Source organism: Macrobrachium nipponense, chromosome 49 (assembly GCF_015104395.2).
Source record: "Macrobrachium nipponense isolate FS-2020 chromosome 49, ASM1510439v2, whole genome shotgun sequence".
Taxonomy (NCBI): domain Eukaryota; kingdom Metazoa; phylum Arthropoda; class Malacostraca; order Decapoda; family Palaemonidae; genus Macrobrachium; species Macrobrachium nipponense.
Window position 1 is genome coordinate 18,369,095 of NC_087224.1, and position 24,458 is coordinate 18,393,552.

A 24,458-nucleotide genomic window follows, 5' to 3' on the forward strand; every position below is an offset into this window, starting at 1 on the left:
CGAGAAATCCATGCTGACTCCCCAGCAGAGTATTGTCTATCTGGGGATTCAGATGGATCTCGGGATTTTCTAGCGTATCCTTCGCAGGAAAGGAGAGAACGCTGCTTAGAAAAGGTGTCAGTCTTCTTAAGGAAAGAACATTGTTCCGCGAGGGAATGGATGAGCTTACTGGGGACCCTCTCCTCGATGGAACAGTTCGTTTCCTAGGAAGACTTCACCTACGACCCCTTCAATTTTATCTGAAGGAGAAGTGGGATTGGAAATCCAACAATCTAGGAGATACATTTCCAATCTCGAAAGGGATCAAGGAGAATATCCGTTGGTGGTTAGATCCACAGAAACTAAGCAAGGGAAATCTCCCTTCGCTTACAGAACCCTCGCCTAGCGTTGTTTGCAGACGCCTCAGATTCAGGGTGGGGAGCGACCCTAGGTTCGGAAGAATGTCAGGCACTTGGGAAGGAGAACAAGTGTCCTGGCACATAAACAAGAAAGAGCTAACAGCCATTCATCTAGCTTTGGTTCATTTCGAGGAACAGGTCTCAGGTCTGGGGATTCAGTTCACTCGACACACAGCCCTCGCTTATATAAAGAAACAAGGGGGACGCATTCCTTTTCCCTGTTACGAATCAGCAAAGGATCTGCTGATTTGGGCACAAGAAAGGAAGATCTCTCTCCTCACAAGGTTTGTGCAGGAGAGAAAAATGTCCGGGCAGATCTGTTAAGCAGAGAACAAGTCCTACCACGAATGGACTCTCAATCCTCAGATTTGCCAACAACTTTTGGCATCTGTGGGGAAGGCCAATATAGACCTGTTCGCGACCAACAAGAATCACAGATTAGAAAAAACCCTATTGCTCCCCGATCTCGGATCCTCAAGCAGTAGCAGTAGACAGCTTTCTGCTAGATTGGACGGGCTTGGACGCATACGCCTTCCCTCCTTCAAGATAGTAGGAGAAGTATTTGAGGAAGTTCGCTTGCTCGGAAGGAACAAGAATGACTCTCATCGCTCCCTTCTGGCCGGCTCTCGATTGGTTCACAGAGGTGCTGGAGTGGTTAGTGGATTTTCCAAGATCGCTTCCACTAAGGAACGATCTTCTCAAACAACCCCACTTCGACAGGTTTTCACAAAACCTCCCCGCTCTAAGTCTGACCGCCTTCAGACTGTCGAAGGACTTGTCGAAGCAAGGGGCTTTTCACGAGAAGTGGCGAAGGCTATCGCAAGAGCCAGAAGAGTCTCCACTTCTAAAGTATATCAGTCGAAGTGGGAGTTGTTTAGAAGATGGTGTAAGGGTAAAGAAAATATCCTCCTCCAGTACCTCTGTAACTGAAATTGCAGATTTTCTCCTATATTTGAGAAAATGACTGTAACCTGGCAGTTTCAAACAGTGAAGGGTTACAGAAGTATGCTGGCCTCAGTTTTTCGACAGAGGAATAGATCTGACAAATAATAAAGATCTTCATGACCTTATAAGGTCTTTTGAGACCACGAAAGAACATGTAATCAAGAAGCCTAGCTGGAACTTGGATGTGTCCTCAAGTTCCTAATGTCGGAAAAATTTGTACCGTCTCACGCAGCTTCGTTTTAGAGGACTTAACGAGAAAGTCTTATTCCTTTGCGTTAGCAAACAGCCAAGAGAATTAGCGAGTTGCAAGCTTTGGAAAGGTAAAGTGGGGTTAAAAAGGATTCAGCGATTTGCCCTTTAAACCATTTTTTTCTAGCGAAAAATGAAAATCCCCAAAACCTTGGCCAAGGTCTTCATGACCTTATAATTCCTTTTGAGGACAACGAAAGAACATGTAATCAAGAAGCCTAGCTGGAACTTGGATTGGGTGTCAACGTCTAAGTAGGAAAAATTTGGTAAAAAAGTCTCACGCAGCTTCGTTTAGAGACTTAACGAGAAAGTCATTATTCCTTTTTGCGTTAGCAAACAGCAAGAGAAATTAGCAGTTGCCAAGCTTGAAGGTAAAGTGGGGTAAGAAGGATTCAGGATTTTGTCCTTTAAAACCATTTTTCTAGCGAAAAATGAAAATCCTCCAAAGCCTTTGGCCAAGATCTTCATGACCTTATAAGGTCTTTTGAGACCCCGAAGAACATGTAATCAAGAAGCCTAAGCGGAACTTGGATGTGGTCCTTCAAGTTTCATAAATGTGGAAAAATTTGTACCGTCTTTCCACGCAGCTTCCGTTAGAGACTTAACCGAGAAAGTTTTTTCATTTTTTTTTGGTTAGGCAACAGCCAAGCGAAAATTAGCGAGTGCAAGCCCTTTGGAAGGTAAAGTGGGGTTTAAGAAGGATTCAGCGATTTGCTCCTTTAAAACCATTTTTTCCTTAGCGAAAAATGAAAATCCCCAAGCCTTTGGCCAAGAAGCTGAGAAAAAGGACTATTCTTCATTAACAGGGAGAGAACTAGAAAGGACTTTGTGTCCAGTCAGGGCACTCAAGTTCTACCTGGAGAAGAAGAAGTTGCTGAATTACAAAGAACGTCTTTGGTGCTCTGTAAGAGATCCGAAAAGAGCGATTTCTAAGAACGCCCTTACATACTTCATAAAAAGATGTAATAAGGGAAGCTCACCTTAAGTGCGAGAAGAGCATCTCAAGGTTCTCAGAGTGAGAGCTCATGAAGTGAGAGCCATAGCTACGTCTATGGCATTTCACAAAACATGGTTGCTTCAGGCTCTTATAGAGTCGACATTTTGATGTAATTCGGTGTTCGCCTCGAATTACCTAAGAGACGTTAAATTTCGTACGAAAAGTGCTTTTGCTCTGGGAGCGTATGTTTCGGCGAATTCAGTGCTGGGAGAAGGGGCTGAGGCTAATCCTTCCTATTTAGTTTAAGGCTTAATTTACTGTTTATTGGTGGTTGTTTTATTGGTTAATTGTCAGAGGGAATAGGGACCTCTTACAATTCATAGATTGTAACAAGACTAACATGGTCAGGTGATCGGGATTGGCTTCAGTGCTCTTTGTGATTTGTTTAATAACCTTAACTCTGTCATGTAAGAGGGCGAGTCTCCATTGATATGACAAAAGGTCAAGGCTCTACCATGTAAGTGGGTCAGCCCCCATTGGTACGATCCAGTATAGGCTCTGTCGCGTAAGCGGGCTAGCCCCCATTGACACGATCCAAAGAGTTATTCAACCATAGGTTCATTCCTCGTTGAAACTCTTAAGGCAAGCAGACTCATCGACAGTAGTCATGAAGTCTTCAGCCCAATAAGGTAGGAACTATGGATTATGTTATCCAAGAACATAGGTTGTTTTTTCCCTGTTTTTTAATGTATTTAGTTTAAGTATTATTTTGTTTTTAGCTGTCTCTTGCCCGCCACCAAGGGTGCCAATCAGCTAAGTATATATCTGCTGGGTAAGTTACTTGTACAAAAATGATATTGTTAAGATACAATAAAGTTTTGTACATACTTACTGGCAGATATATACGATTAATGGCCCACCCAGCCTCCCCTCAGGAGACAGGTGGAAGAGAAATTATGGCTTAGAAAACGGGAATAGTTCCAGACCCCGCCACCCAGCGGCGGGAATGGTTGATCACCTGACCTACCTGTCGCGTGTGCCGCGAGTTTTGAAGTTCTGTCGGGACGACCGAGTCTATAGCTAAGTATATATCTGCCAGGTAAGTATGTACAAAACTTTATTGTATCTTAACAATATCATCTTTGCAGGAGTATGGGCGAAAAGGGGAGCCGACCCTTGGTCAGTCTCGGTCCTAAAGAAAGGATACGTAATCCCCTTCGAGGACAGCCCTCCCCTAACATCTACGCCTACGGGAACTGTCCAAGCGAGGTACAGAGACCCTGTAATAGACAGACTCTCCTTCAAATGGTGAAACAAATGTGGGAAAAGGAGGCCATCAAACTTGTGCAGGATCCACACTCCCCGGGATTTTACAATCGCCTTTTTCTAGTACCAAAGGCATCGGGGGGGTGGAGACCAGTACTGGACGTAAGCGCTCTGAATCGCTTTGTTCAGAAAAAGAAGTTCCGGATGGAAACGTCCGCTTCAGTAATGTCGGCTCTTCGTCCAGGAGATTGGATGGTCTCTCTGACTTGCAAGATGCGTATTTCCACGTTCCCATTCACCATTTGTCAAAGAAATATCTTCGGTTTGTAATAGGAGACAAGATTTTTCAATTCAGGGCTCTGTGCTTCGGTCTGTCTACAGCTCCGCAGGTATTCACCAACCTGATGGCGAATGTTGCAAGATGGCTTCACCTAGAGGGAATAAACATCATCCCTCTACTTAGACGACTGGCTGATCATGCCAAGTCGGAGATTCAGTGCTTGGAGGACTTATCAGTAACAAGAAACATGATAGAATCGCTGGGATTAACTCGTGACCTCGAGAAGTCGCAGCTGATCCCCAGCCAGGGCTTGGTCTATCTGGGGATTCAGATGGATTCTCGGGGTTTTCGAGTATTTCCTTCGCGAGAAAGAATCACTCGAGGTTTGTCGAGAAAATTCTCGAGCTTCGTTTAGTACAGAAGAGTACAGTTCATTTCAGCGAGGGTAATTATCTGAGCCTTTTTAAGGGACCTGTCCTCACTAGAAAAGTTCTTCTCTCTGGGGAGGCTTCACCTTCGCCCTCTCTTCAGTTTGTCCTGAAAGGGGTGTGGAGTTGGAAGACGGGACAACTCTCGGACATCTTCCCGCTTCCACAAGAGATAAAAGATCACTTGAAGTGGTGGATCCTTCCTCTTCAAAAGAACGAAGGCGTATCGCTTGCCCTGCAGAACCCAGACCAAGTGTTAATATTCCGACGTTCTTCGGAGTCGGGATGGGGAGCGACGCTAGGAGCAAGGGAGGTGTCAGGCACCTGGACAAAGGAACAGGTGTCCTGGCACATCAATTGCAAGGAACTAGTGGCCATACACCTAGCCTTAAAGTTCTTCGAAGAGAGGGTCAGAGGCGGGGTGATACAGATAAACTCGGACAACACCACGGCTCTGGCTTACATACGCAAGCAAGGAGGCACGCACTCTTTCTCCCTCTTTCAGTTAACAAAACACCTGTTAACCTGGGACAGAAGAAAGAGGCATAACTCTCCTCACAAGATTTGTACAAGGGATAAAGAATGTGAGAGCGGACAGACTGAGCAGGAGGAATCAGGTCCTTCCCACAGAATGGACTCTACACGAAGAAGTGTGTCGAAGTCTTTGGTCCCTGTGGGGGAGACCTCACATAGACCTGTTTTTGCGACGTTCCTCTCCAAAAGAGTAGAGATCTTTTGCTCTCTAGTGGAAGATCCGAGAGCCTTCGCAATAGACGCGTTTCTCCTGGATTGGTCGGGTGTGGACGCCATACGCCTTTCCCCCGTTCAAGATCCTGGGGGAAGTGCTCAGGAAGTTCGTAGCTTCAAAGAGCACGAAGTTGACATTAATAGCCCCATTTGGCCAGCCCAAGATGGTTCACGGAGGTACTGGAGTGGATAGTGGACTTCCCCAGATCTCTTCCAAACAGACCAGATCTACTCAGTCAACCCCACTTTCGAGAGGTTTCATCACAACCTCCCAGGTCTCGCTCTGACTGCCTTTCGACTATCGAAAGACTTGTCAGAGCGAGGGGCTTTTCTCGCAAGGCTGCGGGCTCTATCGCTAGAGCCCGCAGAGCTTCGACGAGAAGAGTATACCAATCGAAGTGGGAAGTCTTAGGAGGTGGTGTAAGAGTCAGAAGCTGTCCTCCTCCAGTACCTCTATAGTTAATATTGCCGATTTCCTCCTCTTTCTGAGAGAGGAATCACACCTATCTGTCTCAACAATAAAGGGATACAGAAGCATGCTGTCTTCAGTATTTAGAAATCGAGGGCTAGAAATTGCAGACAACCAAAGATACTACACGATATAATTAGATCCTTTGAAAACTTCAAAAGCAGCAACTCCTAGAACAACCTAGTTGGAATCTGGACCGTGTCCTGAATTCCTTTCCTCGGATAAATTCGAGCCTTTACATCTGGCTTCCTTCCGCGACGTCACTAAGGAATGCTTATTCCTGTTGTCTCTTGCTACAGCCAAGAGGACGAGCGAATTGCACGCTCTGGATTCCACAGTGGGGTTCAAAGGAGATGCGGCCATCTGCTCGTTCCAGACAATGTTTCTGGCGAAGAACGAAACCCGTCAAAACCTTGGCCCAGAAGCTTTGAAGTAAAAGGTCTATCTAACCTCGTAGGCAGAGAGACAGAGAGGTCTCTCTGTCCAGTGAGAGCTCTTAAATTTTATTTAGAGAGGAAGAGACAGATGGGAGCTTGTCAACAAGGTTCTTTGGTGTGCTGTGAAGAACCCCAAAAGACTCATGTCCAAAAACGCCTTGGCCTTCTTTGTGAGAAGCGTAATTACGGACGCACACAAGAACTGCTCGGAGGAATCCTTCGGTCTTCTAAAGGTTAAGACCCATGAGGTGAGAGCAGTAGCAACGTCTTTGGCGTTCCGAAAGAATATGTCTCTTAAAAATATCATTGAGACTACGTATTGGAGGTGCAATTCAGTGTTTGCATCTCATTATCTGAAGGATGTGAGAGTGTCTTATGAGAGAAGTGCTTCTCTCTAGGTCCATTTGTATCAGCAGATACAGTGCCGGGTCTTGGAGCAAAGATTGATCCTTAAAATATTTGATTTTATCGTACATAAACCCTCTTGTCAGATATGTGCTTGGTTTTCTATTAGCAAGCTCTCGGATGTCGCACGGGCGCATAGTGTCATTGCTGGTAGGGGATCAAGGGTATGTATGGCTAGTGGGGGGGTACAAAATTTTTTTTTTGTATATTTTTGTATAAATGAACATGTAATTATGTTTCGAGTTTTGGTTGTTGTAAGGAGTTCGGGGATAACTCCTTGCAATCTTAGAACTAACATGGATGTTAGGATCAGGTGATCGGGATCGGTGTTGTGCTCCTTGAACAAGGTGTATTGTCATGTTAGTGGAATAGCACCCAATGACAAAGGCCTTTAGGCTCTGCCGAGTAAGTGGATAAGACCCCATTGGCAGACCCACAAGAACTCTTTAGCCATAGATCAATATCTCGCTGAGGCTCTTGAGGCTAAGCAGACTCCAAGGCAGTAGCCGCGAAGTCTTCAGCCTAATAAGGTAGGAACCAAGGTTTATTAATACCTACAAAATATGTGTTTACCTGTCTATTTCAGTAGTTATATCTGGCAGGGAAGTTGAAATGTATGAAAAATGATATTGTTCATGTTACATAGTAACATACTTACCTGAACAGATATATACGATTAATGGCGGCCACCGCCTCCCCGCAGGAGACAGGTGGAAGAGAAGAATTCTGATTTGAAAACGGGAATGGTTCCTAGTCCTGCCACCCAGGGCAGGGCGGTAGATCACCTGACCTACCGGTAGCGTGTGCCGCGAAATTTGAAATTCTGTCGGAGACGACGGAGTTCTATAGCTAAGTATATATGTCAGGTAAGTAGTATAAAACTTTATTGTAACATGACAATATCATTTTTATATAAGTAACTTACCTAGTTACTACTTAGCTAAGTGTCTACTAGATGGCAGCTAAAAAATTGAAAATTCGGGGTAGCAACATTCTCCTGTTTATGTAGGTGACTAAGTCCTGCCCGCTTTCAGGTTAAGAGAGGAACATCTCGGCCCAGAGGCCAATTTATTTCTGCTGGCTTAAGACTACACGGTGTTAAGAATCACAGCTTGGATTTGAATTCTATTTAAGTCCCATTATGACTTTACTACTTGTTGACAGTGTCAGACTAGCTCTTATAGCTTTCGATATATTGCAGCCTTTCCGAAAGCTTGCTATGACTTCCATACCTTGTGCACTGCACGTAGAGGACAGGTCTGTTCTTTTGATTTGATGTGCAAGGAGTCTGAAGTAAAGAATGGGATTAGAAAAGATGGAAGAGATTAGCTTCTCACCTTTGTAAGTTAGAGAGATTATAAAAGGAAAAGCATCTTCTAGAGCCGAAGTAAAATATTTGGCTAGCCAGTGTACTAATCTTACATCAAGTAGCTGTTGTCTATCCTACTAAATTAATCACTTTCACTACCTTCTTTTTCTTTCCCACTGTTATCCCTACATTACGGGGTGGTTTGCTTGATGCACCTTCTCCACTGCTTCTATCAAAGGCATCCTCAACCAGACCTCTTCTTTCCATATCTTCCTTCACTTTATCTCGCCATCTAATTCTCTGTCTCCCTCTTGATCTTCTTCTGCTAACCGTTCTTTCCAAGCCCTCTTCACTCTCTCCTCATCCTCCATCCTTAACACATGCCCATACCATCTCAATCGTGACTCTCTTATCACCTGTGAAATCTTTGCTAAGCCAACCCTTCTTCTTATTTCATCATTTTCCATTCTCTCAAGCTGCGATATTCCCATAATCTACCTCAGCATTGTCATCTCTGTTCTCAAGCTTTACTTCCTCTATTCTTCTTAGAGCCCATGTTTCTGATCCGTACATTAACACTGTCTTTTCACTGTGCTATAGATCTCGACTTTTAGCTTGATTGGCCTTTTCTTATCACATACTACACCAACTACATCTCTCCACTTCCCCCAATGCCGCTTTTATCCTACTGTCAACTTCAGCCTCACATCTTCCTTCTTGGCTTAAAGTAGATCCTAAGTATTTAAACTTTTCAGTCTGTTTTATAGTTGCGCCTCTTCTTTCTTGTATTACTATTCTGTCTCTTATCTTTTTTGCTGCTTACCCAAACCTCTGTTTTATTTACATTCACCTTTAAGCCATCCCTCTCTAAAGACTCCTGCCACTCCCCAGCCCTTCTCTGTAGGTCTTTCTCATCTTTGGCAGTAATCAACCAAGTCATATCCTACAACAGTCACACAACACTTCATTCCTGATTTCTTCACACAACACATCCATGACCAGCACAAACAAAAATGGGCGTAATGCTGACCCCTGGTGTAATCCAACACTAATTTCAGAGTTTTCTGTTTCCCCAACTGCTGTTATTACTTTTGTGCTCATTCTTAACATATCATCTCAACCATCCTAACCAACTTTTCCGGGATATTCCTCTTCCTTAACCCTTTAACGCCGATTGGACGTATTAAACGTCGATATAAATTGTCTGTTGGGTGCCGAATGGACATATGGTACGTCAATATAAAAAAGTTTTTTAAAAAAATTCGCAGAAAAATAGTTATATGCCTACTAGGCGAAAACTTTTGAATCACGCACCTTGGGGGATGCTGGGAGCTCACGGATCAAGGCGTTGTTTTGTTTACTATGGTTACGCAGGCGCGCAAGCGCGAATTTCTTTCTTATCGCACTAAAAAGTATCAGCGACACATCTCAGAAATTATTTAGTCACTTTGACATAATTTTTGCACCATTTTATATTAGCCGTTACAGTGAGTATTATATGAAAAATGTGCACAATGTCATTTAGAATACAACTAAAAACAACTCATGGTTGTAGCTATTATCAGTTATGAAAAATTTTTATATAAATAATGATAAGTGCCAAAATTTCAACCTTTGATCAACTTTGACTCTACCGAAATGGTCGAAAAATGCAATTGTAAGCTAAAACTCTTATATTCTAGTAATATTCAATCATTTACCTGCATTTTGCAACAAATTGGAAGTCTCTAGCACAATATTTTGATTTATGGTGAATTTATGAAAAAACTTTTTTCTTACGTCTGTGCAGTAACTCTTCCGAAAAAATCATAAATTTTTCGTCCGATTGTCGTAATGTTTGCACCATTTTAAATTAACGGTTACATAAAGTTTTATATATGAAAATGTGCACAATTTCATGTAGAATACAACTAAAAACAACCCATGGATGTAGCTTTTATCAATTTTGAAATATTTTCATATAAATAATGATAAGTGCCAAAATTTCAACCTTCGGTCAACTTTGACTTGACCGAAATGGTCAAAAAATGCAATTTTAAGCTAAAACTATTACATTCTAGTAATATATTTAATCATTTACCTTTATTTTGCAATGAATTGTAAGTCTCTAACACAATATTTCGATTTATGGTGAATTTATGAAATAAACTTTTCCTTACGTCCGTGCGGTAACTCTTCCGAAAAAATCAGACATTTTTTCGTCCGATTGTCGTAATGTTTGCACCATTTTAAATTAGCTGTTACATAAAGTTTTATGTATGAAAATGTGTGCAATTTCATGTAGAATACAACTAAAAATATTTGAAGGTTGTAGCTTTTATCATTTTCGAAAAAAATTGCATATAAATCACGATAAATAGAAAAAACTACGTTCCGTCAACTTTGACTCAACCGAAATGGTCGAAAAACGCAATTGTAAGCAAAACTCTTACAGTCTTGTAATATTCAGTCATTTATCTTTAATTTGAAACAAATTCAAAGTCTAGCACAATATTTAGATTTATGGTTAATTTTTGAAAAAAAACTTTTTCCTTCCCCCCGCGCGCCAATTCTCCGCCGCAAATCTCTGAAATGCGTACATCGCATTCTCCTAATATTTGCTCCCTTTCCTATTAGGCTTTTCATAGAGTTTTATATATGAAAATGTGTGCAATTTCATGTATAATACAACAAAAAATATTTGAAGGTTGTAGCTTTTCTCATTTTTGAAATAATTGCATATAAATCATGATAAATAGAAAAAAAACAACGTTCAGCCAACTTTGACTCAACCGAAATGGTCGAAAAACGCAATTGTAAGCAAAAACTCTTACATAGTAATATTCAGTCATTTATCTTCATTTTGAAACAAATTTGAAGTCTCTAGCACAATATTTAGATTTATGGTGAATTTTTGAAAAAAACTTTTTCCTTCCCTCCACGCGCCGATTCTCCACCGCCAATCTCCGAAATGTGTATGTCGCATTCTCCTAATATTTGCTACCTTTCATATTAGGCATTTCATAGAGTTTTATATATAAAAATGTGCACAATTTTATGTAGAATACAACAAAAAATATTTGAAGGTTGTAGCTTTTCTCATTTTCTAAATATTTGCAAATAAAAAAAATATATAAAAATTTTGACATTCGGTTAACTTTAACTCGTCCGAAATGGTCGAAAACTGCCATTGTAAGCTAAAACTCTTACAGTATAGTAATATTCAATCATTTATCTTCATTTTGAAACAAATTGGAAGAACAGTATTTTGGTTTATGGTGAATTTTTGAAAAAAACATTTTTTTTTATGTCCGCGCATTACGAATTCATGCATCATATTGTGATAATATTTTCTCTGTGTTGCTTTGATCATTTTACAATGTGTTATATACCAAAATGATCGCAATTTAGTTTACAATATAATGAAAAAAAGTTAACTCATTAGATTCAACCGTTTTGCTCACAGCGCGATTTGAATACAATTATATATGAAATTTTGTTTTTGCGCTATCATATAGGCATTATTTATATATGATAATGTATTTTTTTTCATTTCTGATGGTTGCATACTAAAACTTCAGGCAATGACAAAAATAGGAGCCAAAAATGAACTCTTAATCTTGAAAACTAAGCGCGCTGTGATTTTTTGAAAAAAATATTTTTTCAGCTTCCGCGCTCACTCCGAGACCTCCCCGGCATACGGGAGACAATTTTTATTATACCCCTTCGGCGTAAGAGGGTTAAGTTTCTCCTCCGAGCAAGAGGCTTTTCTCAGAAGGACGGCAGGGCGTATGTTCAAAATTCTCAGAGTGTCGACCTCTACAGTTTCCAGGCAATAAGCGATCTACTGTGATTGGTGTCTTAACAGGGTTTTTCTCCTCTCGCAACCTCTATTCAACAAATAGCAGACTTTTAACCTTCCTCAGAGACGATAAACATTTGGCCGTTTCTGCCATTAGAAACTACAGGGCGGCCCTGAGTTTGGTGTTACGCCTTAAAGGTATCGATATCTCCTCTTCCTGGTAACTTTCCTTGCTAGTTAAGGAGTTTGAGCAGTCAAGTGCTCCTAGAGAGCTCAAGCCTCAGACGTGGGATGTTTCCTTTTCTCAAGAGCTTCACTAAGAGTCCATATGAGCCTGTGTGTCGCTCATCTGACAGGAACTTGACGCTCAAGGCAGTTTTTCCTTCTAACCTTGCATCTTCCAACAGGGTAGGAGAGCTCCACAATCTGAACTATGACGTGAAGTACGCCAGGTGTTGGCACGATCTGAACTATTGACGTGAAGTAACGCCAGGGGTTGGGGGGTTGTTGTCCTTCGAAATTGTGCCGGATTCCGTGGCCAAGACCCTATAATCCCTCTGTGCACGATTACAGGTTCACTTAGTTTTCCATTCCATCACTGAATGACTTGTGGGTGATGATGCTCAAGAGTGTTTGTTGTTCCCCGTGTGGGCCCTGCGTTTCTTTCTTAAAAGGACTCGGCACCTTGGACCAGGCTGCTGCAGACTTATTGTTAGCACAGGCCGTACGAGAAAGAGGTGTCTTTTTGGATACGGGAAGCCATCAGACAGGCATACTTGTCTCTTGATGATTCCACTACCACCTTGTCTGTGCAGGCTAGAGCACGTGACGTCATTCGCTGGACTGGTCTGATACAATGAGTAAGGTAGTCATACTGATAGTGTGGTCACTTATGCAAATGTCAAACCCTCTATTCAGTAGCATATGCTCCGCTCCTAGGCAAGGAGGAGTTGCAAGTAGTACAAACCATGGTGTGTTGGTTTGCTATTAGACGTCAAGTTTCTTTTTGGTTCCCGAATGCAATGATTCTCCCACATATCATTGTATATCACTCAGGGTCTGAGTGGTTAGATATCAATTTATCTAGCTTCTCAATGGGCTTCAGTCCCTCTCCAGAAGCCATTTCTTATGGAAGCTGGACTGGTGGGTAGGCCCCCAGCCAGTCTAGGATGTCTTTTACCTCCCTCCAAGTATGAGTCTATCCTATTGTTAAGACCGAAGGTTTGTTTGCGTATGAACAAATGACAAATTTTCTAAGACAATTTGTATTTTTCATAGCTACAAACCTGAGGTCTTAACATTATACTGCCCGCCTCTTGCCGCCCCTCTTTTTGTTAAGACATCCTGAGTTGGGAAAGACTGACGCGAGATCACAGGTGAACCCTTCACCTAATATACGCATGCGTGCCAGATATCACAAGATTCCTTGCTTTCAGCTGTTTTTTTAACCGGATCCAGCTAGGCGCTAGAAATTATCCTATTCTATCCTATTGTTAAGACCTCAGGTTTGTAGCTATGAAAAATACAAATTGTCTTAGAAAATTTGTCATTTTTTCTGGTTGTTAAGTTTGTTTTACTGCTGCTTGGGCAGGGGCAAATATTGTTTGCTTTGTTGGTCTTCGGAAATATCCTTCGTCGTAAAAGCTTCCACTTGTAAGTCACCAGCAGTTGGACTACTTCGGTGAGAAGTACCCACTTCAGTGGAGGTGATCCTGGCCATACTGCCACGCTGCTACAAGGTTGAGACAAGCGCCAACCAGTGGCAGTATCTACCTGGAGCAGCTCTCTCTCCAGGTGAAGAACAACAAGCATTGTATAAGTTCTAGCCTTTTTTCTATTCTTGATTTCATTATCTTTACTATTAATGTTTTGGGGTACACTATTGTTATACTGCTGTAGAATGTTCGAGTGTATGTTCTCTTACCTGCTTCTTTCTTCTTGATGATCTGTTCTGCAGTCTGGTTCTGTTTTTGACTTTATGCTTCTTCTTAAATGTTAGTTCTGGATTAGTAATATTATTAGTCTCTCAGGAGAAGTTTGAGTGAGATGAACAGCAAAGTTTCTTTCTTCACAATTGCAAAGAATACAAGTTACAACTACGAGTTTAAAAAATGGAAAATATGGTTTGGACCACTGACAAAGTTTTGCTTCTTTACTGTATGGTGGCAGCTGGTCCTCTCTCTATCTTCTGGCTTTGCAATCAGCTACCCCAGGATCGAATTTGGCCCAACTTCCTTAGACGGTGTAGGTTATAGTTCTCCGCCCAATGGATTCTTTATTTGTGGAGTGCCCCTTTTAGGTGGGGTTAACATGTTAATTCCTCCTCTTCCAGGCAGAGTCAGTTAATGTAGCATGTTAATACCTCCTCCTGGAGGTGGAGCTGTATTATCGATAGAAGCTGAGTGTTACAGCCCCCTTTATCGGGTCGTGGTGCAGGTCTTTTATTGCACTATTTATACTCTCAGTGATGTTCAAAAAATACTCTTCGTAAAATGGTTAGTGGAGACGAAAACAAAAGGGAAAACTCAACATTATTTATTCACAAAAAATAACATATTAAGTCAACCTTGTGACTGAAAAGGACGTACAGTAGTCCTCAAATAATCCCGTAGGATTCCTAAATGCTAAGAAAACTAAGCCGTAGATAGAAACATGAAAGAGAACGAACACAGGAATACAACTAAACCGGAATATACCCATACAATGGCTGGCCAGACCAAAATCCAAATATACCTATAACTATAGTGAAGGAAAGAAGGTGAAGGATAAAAGTGAGAAAACACTTAAATTCCTACCTATGAATTACAGTCTAAACACCTTATAATAACAAACACCAAGGCCGATAGGCCATAAAGACCACCAGGAGTCATGCCGCACTCGAAAAATAAACAAACCACAATCGTTAAAACGATAGTTAAGGCAATTACGTGAGCGGGGAGGAGGCGAGAAACTATACCGTAAACAAAACACTAAATACTTAACATTAACTGCCTTAAGAAATAATGTACTTAAATCTAGAACAAGGTTGACTTGAATAAATCAGAAAATTACGTTACTCTAATACTGAGTGAGTCTGGTGCGAGGTCACAGGTCAAAGATTTTATGGCGGTCTTAAGATTTTGATTGCGACAGTGTTAAGGCCCAACGTCCTGTGACTAAGGTTTTATTACATCTAGGCTTGATCAAATTTTGACTCACACACCAAAGCTCAATTCTCTCTCTCTTTCTCTTTCTCATTATTTTCACTGTACTCTGATTATTCTCTCTCTTTCTGTTTTTACACTACCCTATCTACTATTATTTCTTATAGCTATCATTACACTATGTCCATGAATCCTTCAGCCTGTCAATATGGATTCAGATAAGTAATTACTGGGTAAGTTAGTTAAATAAAAATGGACCTTTGAGCATGAACAAATTGAGCTCATGAATGAATTGTTCCTCTTACCCTGAAAGGGGCCAGTCTAGTCACCTACATAAACAAAAGTGTCACTATTGTGAATTTTCAATTTTAATCTGCTGTCAAGATGAAACTCTTAGCTAAGTAATTACTGGGTAAGTGTATATAGAACTTAATTTTATATAAAAAATGTCCTTTTTATGCTTAAATGTAATTTTGTAAATGCAGTATTGTCATTTTCCCCATCTCTTGTAGGGTAATAAGCATTATAGTAACAACCGACTGGAGGATGCCATTGCCAAATATACCCAGGGGATGGCGCTCGATCCAACAAATCCCATTTTGCCAGCAAACCGAGCCATGGCATACATAAAACTAGAAAAGTAAGTGGATGTCTTTTAGTAGTATTTTTGACAAAATGTATAAATAATCACTTGTATAAATTTATTAAAAGTAATGGCTATGACAGCAGTGTTACGCTTGTAGAAATTCTTCTCTATTTTTCGAATAGCAGCGGAGAGAAATCGTAAATGCCTTTGATGACTATGATATGATAGTTTATCTGTAAAAATTGAATTACATACACCAATCTTGACCCTGTATTTGATAATGACCTCCTTAGGTTGCGTCAATATGCATTTGGAATTTCCCCCCTTGGGTGCGTAAAACTTCATAAAAAAAATGAAAATGTTCCAATTGGCTCTATATACCTCTTGCTATAAGAATAGGACCTATATTTTCCATATCTGGCATTATTTTTTTCTTAGGATGTTATTAAAGTCCTGAAAAATACTTTTTTTTTTTTTTTTTTTTTTTTTTTTTTTTTTTTTTTTTTTTTTTTTTTTTTTTTTTTTAGAAAATGGTAACAAAAAAGCAAAAACACCTTTGGAGTGCATGATACATGATTCTTGACCCAGCATTTTATTTGGGGAGCTAAAACTAAAGAGAAGGCATGTAGATTGAATTTGCAACCATTTCTTGATAAATAACTCTACACAAACTTTTTTTTTTTTTTTTTTTTTTTTTTTTTTTTGTTTTTTTTTTTTGCAAAATAGGTACCTTTTACGTATCACTTTTTTGAGATTTTGTAGTATTGAAAGAAAGACTGGAAAAGAATTTGCAATATAACTTTTATTTTGTACAGTTCAATTTTTATTACATGAAAATAACAGAGAGAACCTTTTATATATGATATAAAGACAGGAATGAAATCGAAAAATATTTAGTGGATTATATTTATAAAAAAATCTCTTCTCAAATGAAATGGGTATTTTCATTTAGAAAACTTTTAAAATAAAACTTCAGCTAACCACTGTTTTTGTATAGCTTTTTACATTCACAGGTCTTTTTGTACTTGCTTACAGTATGGTACATTTTAAAGCATGGCAAAATGCACAAAGGCGGTTTGTTAGGACAGGTTTCACAGTGATATGTCTTTTGTCTTCTTTGGCACTACCCTTTTTTCTTCAAGCAGCAGCCAGTACTTCTTATACTGCAAACAATATAATCAGGCTTGTGGTTTTTGTTTACAAATTGAGTAATGAAATGCCTACCTGTGAGTCTGTTTGATAATGGTGATTCCAGTCTCCTCTTACCAATCAGTGGCCTTTTTGAATAACCTTCCAACAATCCATTTGCAAAATCATGTCAACTGGTACAAGATAAGAGTTAGTTTGATCAGTGGTAACTAACCATTGATCAAAGGGTAACTCTTATTCAAACTTTTCCAGGCTGAAAACTAAGCTAACCTACACAGCAATAGGCTACATAGTTGTGTGAGTGATACAAAAACAAATAAAACAATCATTGTCTTAGATAAAAATGTAAAAGTAGAGCGGAAAACCAAAAGTAATCTGACCTACACAACCGTGCATGTGAAGCAAAAGCAAGGCAGGAAATGCAAGAAAAAGTAATAATGACTGGTGTTATGAGTTTAGCTTGCATTGCTCAGTCAGTACTAACTTTTCAACACTTTCCAAATAAACTGGCTAAATCAATCAGTACTCATTTATCATTTCCCAAAACAACGTCCACAAAGCCTAGCCCTCTAAAACGCATTTTTTTCCTTTCCCAAACGATGTCCACGAATCCTAGCCTACCTAGACTGTGCAGATCAATCCCCCCTCTCTCTCTCTCTCTCTCTCTCTCTCTCTCTCTCTCTCTCTCTCTCTCTCTCTCTCTCTCTCTCTCTCTCTCTCTCTCTCTCTCTCTTGTTAAAGAAAGTAGTTCATTCTATCGCAAAGCCACTTGCAATATTATTAAGACAAAGTGTAGATACAGGCAAGATTTATGATGAGCACAAATTAGCATATATTACCCCTACTTTCAAAAGTGGATCAAGACTAGAGGCAAGTAATTATAGGCCTGTGAGTCTAACATCACATATTATGAAAGTGTATGAAAGGGTAATGAAGAAAAATATTATGAACACTTTAATAAAAATAATTTGTTTAATAAAGGACAACATGGTTTTCATACCCGGAAAAAGTACACAAACCCAACTGTTAGTCCACCGTGAGAACATATTCAAAAATATGAAAAGCGGAAATGAAACAGATGTGGTTTATTTAGACTTTGCAAAAGCTTTTGATAAAGTAGACCATAATATATTAGCGAAGAAAAAATTAGAAAACACAATATCGTGGATAAAGTAGGAAGATGGTTAAAAGAATTTTTACACAACAGAAAACAGATAGTTATTGCAAACGACGAGAAATCGGATGAAGCCAAGGTAATATCCGGTGTGCCGCAAGGTACGGTGTTAGCTGCAATACTGTTTGTTATTATGATTGAAGACATAGACAATAATGTTAAGGATTCGGTAGTGAGTAGTTTCGCAGATGACACAAGAATAAGTAGAGAAATTACTTGTGATGAAGATAGGAACGCTCTACAAAGAGACCTTAACAAAGTATATGATTGGGCAGAGGTAAATAGGATGGTATTTAACTCTGATAAATTTGAATCAGATAAATTATGGAGACAGAGAAAGAAAAGCTATATGCATATAAGGGACCTAATAATGAGACAATCACAAATAAGGAAAGCAGTTAAAGACCTTGGTGTGATGATGAATAGGAACTGTTATGCAATTATCAAATAGCAACTCTGTTGGCAAAATGTAAAGCAAAAATGGGAATGTTGTTACGGCACTTCAAAACAAGAAAAGCTGAACACATGATTATCTTTATAAAACATATGTTCGTAGTCCACTTGAATATTGCAATATGATATGGTACCCACACTATCAAAAGGATATTGCACAAATAGAGTGTACAAAGGTCCTTTACAGCTAGAATAGAAGAAGTTAAAGACCTTGACTACTGGGAAAGACTACAATTCTTAAAATTATATAGTCTAGAAAGGAGAAGAGAACGCTACATGATAATTCAGGCATGGAAACAGATAGAAGGAATAGCAGAAAATATCATGGAACTAAAATATCAGAAAGAGCAAGCAGAGGTAGATTAATAGTGCCCAAACTATACCAGGAAAAATAAGGAAAGCACACAGGACATTAATCCACTACGCACCAGCATCGATAATGCAGCTCTATTCAATGCGTTGCCAGCTCATCTGAGGAATATATCAGGAGTGAGCGTAGATGTGTTTAAGAATAAGCTCGACAAATATCTAAACTGCATCCCAGACCATCCAAGATTGGAAGATGCAAAATATACCGGAAGATGTACTAGCAACTCTCTGGTAGACATTAGAGGTGCCTCACACTGAGGGACCTGGGGCAACCCGAACAAGATGTAAGGTCTGTAAGGTAAGGTAAGGTCTCTCTCTCTCTCTCTCTCTCTCTCTCTCTCTCTATTGTAATGGACCACACTCGGTCCTGCAGGATCTTAAAAGAAAAAATTAAATGGGACTGGAATGTCTGACAGCAGTTGGGACAAACAAAGGAGAAGGACCGGTGCAAAAACACAAAACTTGCCTTAATATTACTTTGTTTACAAAACTTAATTTTGTACATGAACTTTCCTGTCAGATATATACTTAGCTTTACGTCTCTGACGTCACGACAGAATTCAAAACTCGCGGCACACGCGACAGGTAGGTCAGGTGATCTACCTTACCCGCCGCTGGGTGGCGGCTGTAAGAACCAATCTCCCTTTCCAGTCAGAATTTTTCTGTCGCCGGTGACGACTACACCTGTGGTTGTTACCTCCTGACAGCTTTATTCGATTCTCGTTGCCGTGGATTTATTTGGACTGACTTTCGGTGAAGTACCTGATCTTGTTTGGGCTTGGCATACGCATTTGTGGATTGTTTTTGGATATTGATTTGGATTTTTCTTTGATTTCAAGATGTCTGATTTAGAGGTTAAGAATCTTCTATGTTTAGGGTGTGCTCTATGGATGAATGCAAGGTGAGACTACCGAAAGCTACAGTAGATCCTCACACAGTTTTGCTTTAAATGTAGAGGGAAAGAATGTTCTTTTGTTAACCCGTGTAATGAGTGTGAGAAGTTTGGATGAGGGTGAATGGAAGGCTCTTTCTTCCTACTTTGAGGAAGTTAGAGAAAGACAGGGTGAGAAAGGCTTCTTCTAGAAGTTCTAGTAAGTCTCGTATTAGCGAGGTAGAAGAAAATCCTGTTGTAGCATTAGAACCTTCTCCAGTTTCAGCTCCTGCGCCCTGCATCGAACCTAAGGATACGACTACGGAAGTGGCAACCATGAGAGCCACGATCCTTAGCATGGAAAAGAAGATTCGTTCGTTGCAAGGTAAGAGTAGTGAAGGTGAATTGTGCAGTGACCCCAGTGCAGTGGAGGGTGCGTCTGATCGGCTCCTTAATGCTTCCAGGCCTAGACTCTTCCAGACTCCCAGTCCAGTGGAGGAGGAAAGTCAACAGCCAGGAGGTTTAGGGAGAACTCCCACCGATCAGGCGTCCCCTCGGTAGATCCATGATGTTCGTACCTTCCAGCTGCCCTTGTTCGCGCGAAGAAGGAGGTATTGCGCCAATGCTTCTCTTCTTCTTCCTCACCTTCACCTAGAAGAGGATGGAGCACCTCGGATTCTTCGCGACCGCTGAAGAGAGCCTGGAAGGCTCCTGGCGCCTTTCCTTCCAGCCCGGAAGTTTTTCCACAGAAGAGCCGGAAGTAGAGATCTAGAAACCCAGGGCAGGGAGCAGGAGTTCTCGCCTCATAGTAGGCTTCGAGCCTCTTCTCCGGTGGAGGATTTTGCAAGATCTCCAGCTCGAATTCTTGCGGGGCTGCAAGCGCAGATTTCGGCGCTGGCGGGCTCCTTGGCAGGAGAACGCGTCGGAAAAAGACGTCTCTCTCCCTGTCAAGAAGTCTAGGATTCCTTCGCCTGTGTTACCTTCTCAGTCAGAGTCGGTTCTCTCTCCTGTATCAGGCGGATAGATAGGAGGCGCTCTTCCCCTCGGCAGACGCTTGTCGTCTTCCAGGCGTCAATCGCCCAAGAAGCTTTCTCCTGGTTGACTACTTTTCTCCATAAAGGGATCTAGTGCCTAGTAGGCGCTCGTCTAAAGACAGGCGTACAGCCTCGTCTTCTCGCTCCTTTCCGAAGATCCTTCATTCTCCGGATAAGAGAGCCTACTCTTTAATGGATTCGTCAAGAGACAGGATCTCGCCTTTGGTTAGGCGCCTTGAGCCTAGTAGGCGCTACTCCCCAAGTAGACGCTCTCCCGCTCGCACGCGCGCGTGCGGAAGATAGGCGCTTTTCTCCTGATAGCGCTGCTCTCCTATTAGCCGCTCTGTTCGGGACAGGCGTGTAGAGCTTGAATGTCTCTTCTGGGAGACTACCTTTTGAAGAGACACACAAGTCTAGATCGAAGTTTGTGGAGCATGGTAGACGCCGGTCACCTAGTAGGCGACCTTCTCCAGGGCTTCGCTCTCCTGTAAGTAGGCGCCAAGAGCCTAGTAGGCGTTCGCCTCATGGTAGGCGCAGCTCGCACCTGGCAGCCGCTCTCCTTTGGACAGGGCGCATGGATCCTGTTAAGCGCCTTGAGCATAGTAGGCTCTCCTCTCCTAGCAGGCGCTGCCCCTTTGGAAGCCCGGGATTCTAGGAGTAGTCTTAAGGATCAAAGAGTACGCACTCATCAGAGTAGGAAGGACTCATTCGAGAGGAGCTCTTCAGAAGCTTTGGCTTCCCCTGATAGGCGCCAGACTGCTACTAGACACTCACTAGACAGACGCACTTCTTTAGAGAAGTCTAACTGCCTTCGTAAAGAAGCGGAGGGTTCTTCAGTGGAGGAAGTTGAACCTTCAGAAGAGGATTTGGTGAAGGACTCTTCAGTTTCGTCCTATAAGATCCTTACAGATCTCCTTCTTCAAGAGTTTGGAGACTCCCTTACTCCCGTCGCTCCTCCGTCTCCTCTCTCTTTATTCTCGACTTCGAAGAAGACGAAAGTTTCCGCTTGTGTGAGGATGAAGCCAACCATCTCAATGAAGAAGGCTTTGAGAGGTTTTGGTGATTGGCTGCTTTCTAACTAAGGAGGAGAAAGGGAAGACTGTGTTTTCTTTCCCTCCTTCCAAGCTTACGGGCAGACTAGGGTTTTGGTACGAGTCTGGAGAACCCCTAGGCCTGGGTCTTCCTTCATCGGCGGATGCGACTTCTCTTCACTGGTGGATGCAGCACGACGCTCGGCTTTTTTGTCTCGCTAAGACTACCTGGGCTATGAACGAGCTTGACCACCTGTTGAAGGGAATGTTCAGAGTCTTGGAAGTTTTCAACTTCCTTGACTGGTCTTTGGGGGTCTTGGCTAAGAAGACTCAGAACCCGATGCTATTTCCGCCAGATCTCAACAGTGTTCTAACGTGCATTGATAAAGCAGTTAGAGATGGATCGAGCGAAATAGCCTCCCTGTTTGGAGCAGGGATCCTTAAGAAGAGATCAGTCTTCTGCTCTTTTTTCTGACAAAGTCTGTATCGCATGCAGAGCCTCGCTTCTGTATTCCGCGCAGCTCTCGCCTCTGTTGCTATTTTCCGAAGAAGATAATCCAGGACATCTCAGGATCTATCTCTGCGAAGGTGACTCAGGACATGCTCGCGCAGTCGGCACGGAAGCCTAGGACCTCCTTCCAGACGAAGACGAAGAAGGAGACTCCAGCTAGACAGGAGCCCTTTCGAGGTGGCCCTCCTTCTAGAGCCTCTACCTCGAGAGGTAATAGACCTTTCAAGAGAGGTAGATCCTTCTCACGCTCTTCCAGAGCTAAGAAGTAGGGAAGTAGTCCTCCAAACACCAGTAGGTGCCAGGCTTCTAAGATTCTCGGAAGCCTGGGCAAAGAGAGGAGCGGACAACTGGTCCCTCTCGATTATCCGAAAGGATACCTGATTCCCTTTACGGAAAGACCACCGTTGACGACGACTCCGAGGGAGTTGGTGGCCAGGTACAGGGATCCCATCATGAGCCTTGCTTTAACACAAGCAGTGGAACAAATGTTCGAGAAAGAGGCTATAGAGCTAGTGAGCGACCCTTGCTCAGCGGGCTTTTACAACCGCCTTTTTCTAGTTCCAAAAGCCTCAGGAGGATGGAGACCGGTTCTGGATGTAAGCGCCCTGCTCCATTTTCTTTGTAGAAAAGAGGAAGTTCGCCATGGAGACGACATCCTCAGTGTTGCGGCCCTTCGTCCAGGGGATTGGATGGTGTCCCTAGATCTTCAGGAGACGCTTACTTCCATGTGCCTATCCATCCTTCTTCAAGGAAATACCTCAGGTTCATGATGGAGGAAGGATATTCCAGTTCAGGGCCTTGTGCTTCGGCCTTTCAACAAAAGCCCCTCAGGTCTTCACAGGCCTAATGAAAAATGTAGCAAGATGGCTACACTTGGAGGGAGTCAGAGTGTCCCTTTACTTGGACGACTGGCTAATCAGAGCCAAGTCGCAGAAAAGATGTTTGGAGGACCTACAAAAGACCCTTTTCATGGCAAGTTCTCTGGGACTTTTGGTGAACTTTCAAAAGTCTCAGGTGATCCCCAGTCAAGATCGTATCTATCTGGGGATTCGGATGGCTTCTCTGGATTTTCGGGCTTTTCCGTCTCCAGAAAGGATAGCCCGAGGGTCAGAGAAAGTCAAAGCCTTCCTAGAGAAAGACGTATGCACAGCGAGGGAGTGGATGAGTTTGTTGGGGACACTCTCCTCGTTGGACAATTCCTTTCTCTAGGAAGGTTGCACCTCAGACCTCTCCAGTTCTTTCTACATCGAAACTGGAGGTGTCGTTCGCAAAACCTAGAGTTCTCCTTCGAGATTTCAAGGGAAATCAAGAAGGACCTCTCTTGGTGGGCCAACCCTCTCAGGTTTGCAGAAGGGATGTCCCTTCACATTCCGAACCCCAACCAAGTGTTGTATTCCGACGCCTCGGAAACAGGTTGGGGAGCAACGCTCGGCTCAAGAGAAGTGTCAGGCACCTGGAAGAAGGAACAGGTGACCTGGCACATCAACAAGAAGGAGCTGATGGCTGTTTGGCGAGCTTTGAAAGCTTTCGAGCCCCACGTCCTAGCTTCAGCAGTACAGATCAACTCGGACAACACCACGGCTCTGGCTTACATCAGGAAGCAGGGGGGGGGGACTCACTCTTTCTCCCTGTACGAGACAGCAAAAGAACTTCTGCTGTGGGCAGAGGAAAGGAAGATTTGTCTCCTTACCAGGTTCGTACAGGGAGAAAAGAACGTCAGAGCAGACCTCCTAAGCAGGAAAGATCAAGTCCTGCCTGCAGAGTGGACTCGTTCACGAGGATGTTTGCCAGGACCTGTGGAAGCTTTGGGGCAAGCCTCATATAGACCTCTTCGCCACAGCCAAGAATGCGAGGATAGCCAACTACTGCTCTCCGATATCGGACCCAGGGGGCGTGTCGATAGACCGCTTTCTACTAGATTGGAAGGGTCTAGACATGTATGCTTTTCCTCCATTCAAGATACTGGGAGAGACACTAAAGAAATATGCAGAATCGGAGGCAGCAAGGATGACGCTGGTAGCCCCGTTCTGGCTCGCACAAGTATGGTTCACAGAGGTACTGGAATGGTTAGTAGATCTTCCGAGAACATTACCACAGAGGATCGATCTGCTCAGACAACCCCACTTCGAGAGGTATCACAAAAACCTCCCCGCTCTAGATCTGACTGGCTTCAGACTGTCAAAAGTTTGGTCAGAACGAGAGGCTTTTCTGCAAGAGTTGCAACGGCTATCGTCAGCAGCAAGAAGGCCTTCTACCCTTAGAGTCTACCAATCGAAGTGGGTACGTCTTTTCGGCGATGGTGTAGGAACCATCACTTTTCCTCTTCCAGTACCTCTGTGACCCAAATACAGACTTCTTACTTTTCCTTAGGGAAGAAAGTGGATTGGCGGTATCAACCATTAAAGGCTATCGTAGCATGCTGTCTGCAGTTTAGGCACAGAAACTTAAACATTTCAGAAGATAAGGACCTTCATGATCTAATAAGA

General features: G+C 42.2%; 1 protein-coding gene across 1 annotated transcript in view; it reads left to right on the top strand.

Moving 5' to 3' along the window:
* The window catches only part of LOC135205360 (RNA polymerase II-associated protein 3-like), a 128,134-nt gene that overhangs the window by 56,520 nt on the left and 47,156 nt on the right, over positions 1-24,458 (top strand). Inside the window, 1 exon segment of the mRNA XM_064235849.1 lies at positions 15,307-15,434. Coding sequence (XP_064091919.1) covers positions 15,307-15,434 — 128 coding nt within the window.